The sequence below is a fragment of the Meleagris gallopavo genome, chromosome 22 (assembly GCF_000146605.3).
Source record: "Meleagris gallopavo isolate NT-WF06-2002-E0010 breed Aviagen turkey brand Nicholas breeding stock chromosome 22, Turkey_5.1, whole genome shotgun sequence".
In the NCBI taxonomy this organism is placed as follows: domain Eukaryota; kingdom Metazoa; phylum Chordata; class Aves; order Galliformes; family Phasianidae; genus Meleagris; species Meleagris gallopavo.
Genome location: NC_015032.2, coordinates 9894619 through 9900200, shown reverse-complemented (window position 1 = coordinate 9900200; position 5582 = coordinate 9894619). Strand labels below are relative to the sequence as shown.

The 5582-nt window shown below is 38.7% G+C and overlaps 1 protein-coding gene across 1 annotated transcript; it reads left to right on the top strand.

The window, feature by feature from the left end:
• The first annotated feature begins 282 nt into the window (after positions 1–282).
• On the top strand, positions 283–5371 carry RNF114 (ring finger protein 114). Its single transcript, XM_031556552.1, has 5 exons — positions 283–391; positions 985–1076; positions 1847–1961; positions 3122–3229; positions 3455–5371. The coding sequence occupies exons 2-5, from the start codon at positions 985–987 to the stop codon at positions 3518–3520; spliced, it is 381 nt and encodes a 126-aa protein (XP_031412412.1). The 5' UTR covers positions 283–391; the 3' UTR covers positions 3521–5371.
• The last annotated feature ends 211 nt before the right edge of the window (positions 5372–5582 follow it).

The window sequence follows — 5582 nt, the reverse complement described above, 5'->3', positions numbered from 1 at the left end:
GTGGCCAGACCTGCTGGCGCGCCTCACCTGCCCCGTGTGCCTTGAGGTGTTCGACAGTCCCGTCCGGGTGCCCTGCGGACACGTGTGAGCGGCCTAGGGAGGAATGCGGGCGAGGAGGGAGGCCGCGCGGGGCCCTCTCGGCCCGTAGGGCTGCGGGCAGCGCACGGGACCGCCGGTCCGTACCGCACGGAAAAGGCGCGGGACCCCGGGCTGTTCTCATTGTGTCCTCGTTCTGCGCAGGTTCTGCACACCGTGTCTGCAGGAGTGCTTGAAGCCGAAGAAGCCTGCGTGTGGCGTGTGCCGCGGCGCGCTGACAGCGGGCAGCAGGGCGCTGGACCTGGAGCAGCTGATAGAGAGCACCGAGACTGCCTGCAGCGGCTGCGGCAAGAAGGTGGGACCCGGCGAGGAGCTGGGAGGGCGCGATGTGCTGTCACTGCGCCCTGCGGGGATGCGGATCCTGCTCTGTTTTCCATAGGTTCTTCAAAGCTTCCCAAAGTGTTTGGTTTGGTAGCCGATACTGAGGCGTGGCATTAATTTCACTATTTCTGGATAGTGCTGTTTCCATCATTGCAGCTGATAGAAAGTGGTAGTACCTCGATTACCAATTGTTAAGTCCTGCTAACGAAAGTTCAAATCGATAAGGAAGTCTCTGTTTAAACCTATGTCACAGTATGTACAGAAAGCTAAATTATTTCCCATGTCATCTCTTCTCAGTAAGAAAAGAAGCTGGCTTCATATAAGAATATTTTCTGGTACTGGAGTATAGGTTAAGATAAGCGCAATGGAACAGTGTTGTATTTGTAAAATATTACAGGCAGCAGTTATACATTAACTAATTTGTAATCTCAAAGCTTTCCAGCTCACCAGCTGAAACGTGTGTTTCTTCCTGTGTTAGCACTGGCTGCACAAAACTTAGTGTGTAGTCCTGCTGCAAATAGTTTAACTGCTGTGCGATTGTTGTCTAAGCAGATGTTCCTCTCAAAGATGCGCAGCCATGCAGCCTCCTGTTCAAAGTACCAGAATTACATAATGGAAGGCGTGAAAGCTGTAACTAAAGAACCACTTCACAACACCAGGTAAGTAGCTCTTCTCTGGAAATACTCATATTTAGGATCAAAAAAAGAGGACTATTACCAAATAATCCATAAAAAATCTCAAATTTGATTCTACTTCTGAGAAGAGGCCTTTTATTTAAACAAACAAAGAGACAAAAGTTTTGTGTTATCGTGTTTTATGCAAGCTATAATTTTGCTGTAAAAGCAGACTTTCCATCATTCCGTAGTTTGTTTATTAACATTTCACACTGTAGAAATAAGCCATAATCCTGCAACTGACTGTACATAAACTATTCTCCTTCTCTATGCAGTCTTTGCACAAGACAAGATTGGAGTACTTGATAAAAGCAGCTCCTTATTTAATGATAGCTGTTTTTCTGTCTCTTGATTGTAATAACTTATAACAAGGAATGTGGAGCTGACTGCATTGCACTGATCTGCATTCTGGGTGATTGATACCCTGTGCATTTAAAAACGTAAGAAATATAAGAAGGTGATAAATGGTATTTATAGCATTTTTTGAAGAAATACCTTTGTGTAAAAGTTTACGATGTGAAGATTTCCTTAAGATGCCATTAAGAATTTAAAAGATGACTCTTTAAGCTTGTTTGTCTTGATTGCATGGAACAAAACTATGGTTTTTAAAAATTTTTATTCTTAGTCTCTAGTAAGATAACTTCCAAGTAGCAAATCCAGAACCTTTTATACTATTTTAAAACAATAGATTTTTTTTGGTGCTTTTAACTTAAAAAAATATGACAGTATATCTCATCTTTTTTCCCCTCAACCAGGAACTTCCCAAATCGCTTTACCTTTCCTTGTCCATACTGCAGTGAGAAAAACTTTGATCAAGAAGGACTAGTTGAACACTGCAAAACATTGCACAGCATGGATGCAAGACAAGTGGTAATAAAGTCTTGGTGCAAGAATTGTCACGAAGTCTAACCTTAATTCCCCTTGAAATAGTGAATTAAAGACTTACTGCTTGAAGTTAAGTACTGTACAGTCAACAAATATAAAGATGTTATTGTTATAATTATGAAATAAACAAGAGAGTTCAGCAAAGCAGATTATAATAACAAAAAGAGAATAGATAGAAAGCTTACCTGTGTCCTGGGCTCGCTGCAAAACTCCAGTGGAGTGGATCTCCAGAAGAGATCCTTCCCCATTGGCAGTCAGCTCTTAAATGGGCCCAGGAGGGGTGCAGCCAGGCTCCACCCCTTCCTGCAGCACAGGCAAATTGCCTTCACCTGTGCTCCCAGGGCTGACTCACTGCTCGCCTCAGGTGGTCAATCAGAGGTTCAGGCCATAATTTAGCAGTTCCCATACAAGCACATATTTATACTTGCTTCTATTAAAGTAAATTTACATTTACTTCACATCCACCTCATATTTGAAAAATGGTAGATAGTCAAAGTACATTAGGCACAATAACAGAGATAAAATTAATGCAATGTATTTAAAAAAAAAAAAGACATTAGTTTCCCCTCTGCTATTCTTGGCAATTAAATATTATAAACCATTGTGAATATTGATTGGGGAAAAAAAAAGTATCTATTTTTGGTAGCTTTTATCTCCAAATATTCTCCAAATTATACTCCTATATTTCCTATAAAAAGGTATTGCAAAACTTGGAACTGAATTAGAAACCTTCATTTTTTTTTAAAGTTCTTAGGAATTTGGAATTTATTTAGGAAAAAAAAATCTTGGGGAGAAGTGATCTTTGTGAAGGTGATCAAGGAAACTTCTTTGTTATTGATTAATGGAGTTTGAGATCTTCTGAAGCAAACAGCAGTGATTGATTCTCATCAAAAGTAGGTAGAGAGAAGAATAAACCATTCTCATCCAGAGGCACAGCCTCTGCTAAATAAAAATAAATAAAAGCCTCTGCTAAACCTGAATGTTGAATGGCCCAGCAAAGTATTTGACATCACTTTACTTAGAGAATAGTGATCGTTACAAATCTGACTTCAGTCTTCCACATTCCCTCTCTTCTGCCCTTCATAGTATAAATGTTAACACATTTAACTGTTGGGGCCTAACTGACTTCTAATTTTTTCTTCAAGGTTTGCCCAATTTGTGCCTCAATGCCATGGGGAGATCCAAATTACAGGAGTGCTAACTTCATGGAGCACCTTCAAAGACGACACCGGTTTTCATATGATACTTTTGTGGTATGTGTTTTCTCACCCTTGGAGTACATGAGCCTAATGACTTTTAAAACACAACTTTTTTACATAGTCACTACTATGAAATCCAATTTATGCAGATGGTATCATGAGACAAATTGGATTATTGGCAAGTTAGAAGATGAGGCAGCTGTTTTCTGTTTTTATTTTGTGTTACATTAACCACTATGGCTGTTGCAGTAAAAGAATTTCTGTACCTTTTGTTCATAGGATTATGATGCTGATGAAGATGATATGATGGCACAGGTTTTGATGCGTTCTTTGCGGGATAAATAAAATTTTAAAATGTGAAAGACTAACTGTCAAACCAAGCTTCCATGGGAGGAAGCGCCCAGCATCCTTGCACTTCTCCCTGTACATCCCAAGATGAGCTCAGGCATCCAGAAATATGGAAGACTTTTTAGTCTGTCTTGGTTTCAAATTTCTGTTTGATATGTTTGTATCATTGGGTCTTCTGTTAACCACATAAATTTAATTTTCTTATTTGCTTCACACAAAGCTTAATTGTAGGTCAGCATGGAGGAGACTTCTTTCCCTTCACACATGCCTGTTTTCTGATGAGTTATTTTTTCCAGTTGTGTTCATTTGACTCGAAAAGCAGAAATATTCCAGACTGAATGGTCCAAGCTAGTTGGTAAATTTCACCTCCTAACGTTGTTTACATTTCTTAAGTGATAGTATAAGAGGTGTATTTGTATGTATTTTTCTGAAATGAGACCTCTAGGTGCTAGCTGTCAGATCAGTTCTCATTCAGAGTGGCCTCTGCCTGTGATTTCATGTTTAGCAGTATTTGAACTCTTACAGGCATTCTCTCAGTTAAATGGAAAACAAGTTTTTAGTATGAGTCTTCAAACTACAGTTTTCCTTAGCAGATGTTTGCAGCTATGTAAGAAACTAGTTCAAAGTATTTTAGTTCTACGCCTGATTATTATTTTGTTCCACACTTTGACCATAATTTCAAGCCTGGAAAATAAATATTTTGCGTTAGTTCAACTGCTGTAGCAAATATTAATCATATCTGCTGGCTTTGTGACTCAATTAGTGTTGTTAGAAATTGGTTTTCTAGGTTTCTTAAGCATTATGCTCATAAGAGAATTCAGAAAAAAAACCAATATCTCCGCCTTATATGAAAATTTTGTTTAAATGTATTTATTTTTAGTTGTTCCATCCCTCAAGGCAAAGTGGAAGTAAAACTTAGATTCCATGGCATTTGCACAGCTCTACCTTTCCGCATTACAGATTTTAAGAAGAATTTTGGATTTATGTTCTTCATTTAAATGTTGCTAAAGCTGTGCTTAGATTGTGTTTTCCATGTATTATATATATAGTATGCAGGTATAGCTTTCAAAGAAAAAGTAAAATATAAACAAGAAAGCAGGATGACTGTTCCCTTACATGGAAAATGGATACTTGATATTCAATTATACACTTTCACTATAGAGCTTCCTTTTAACACTTTAACTGCACAATCATGATGCTGAGTCCTAGCAATCTGAGACACCTGAGCAGAAGCTGTAAACCAGAGTAGTATTGATGTCTTGTGTAATTCAACTTGGCATACTTAACTGGAGCAGTGGACCTGTACCACCACAGAATGGAGTACTAATTAATTTCTTTGACAAATAATATCTTCATATTCTGCAGACCACAGCGTAGCCTTATCCTTATTAAATGTACCCCAGCTAAAATCTCTTGATTAAACCCTGTGTTCAGCAAGACCTCTAACACATTTAGCTTGTTTTTAGTATGTTTTCCCAAACTTGGAACAGGCTACTTACAGACTCAGCCTTAAGTATCTGCTTGGTGAACAGAATTTCAGTCTTAGCAAAAATAGTCATGGCACTGTGGGAAAAAGTACTTTGTTTTGGAGTTGGTTATTTCTAATGCTTGATCTCTGAAAAGATGACCATGTTGGTGGTTGAGTGGAGATTTCTAGGTTCTGGCTAGGATGGAGCTTTGTGGTGCAAATTGACCTAAAATCTAGATTTCTGCTGCTATTTGAAGTGCACTTCCATGCAATTTAGATTAAATGTTTAAGGAGCAGTTAGAAGCTTCTGAGCAATTACTTTGTTGTGTTTTTTGAATTTTGAAGACAAGTTATAAATAAAGTTCATTTAATTTATAAAATTCTATCTTTATGTCAGCTTTTGTCATTTCTTCCTCATGATCTGTACACTTTGTTTCAGCATCTCTCTAAAACAGTTCTTAATGCTATGTAGAGCTCCAGGGAGCATGCCAGAAACTGGGGAAGAAACAGAGAGACTTCAGCTTTGTTTCCATTGCCTGTGAAACAGGAAGGTTGGGACTGTCATGCAGCCCTTAAGGTTGAGAAATGTCT

Bases quoted from the DNA above. Each gene is read 5' to 3' on its own strand.
- RNF114 (XM_031556552.1), top strand. From the start codon at position 985: ATGCGCAGCCATGCAGCCTCCTGTTCAAAGTACCAGAATTACATAATG. The intron at 1,077-1,846 runs GTAAGTAGCTCT...CCCCTCAACCAG, and splicing joins GAACCACTTCACAACACCAG to GAACTTCCCAAATCGCTTTA. The intron at 3,230-3,454 runs GTATGTGTTTTC...TTTTGTTCATAG, and splicing joins TTTCATATGATACTTTTGTG to GATTATGATGCTGATGAAGA.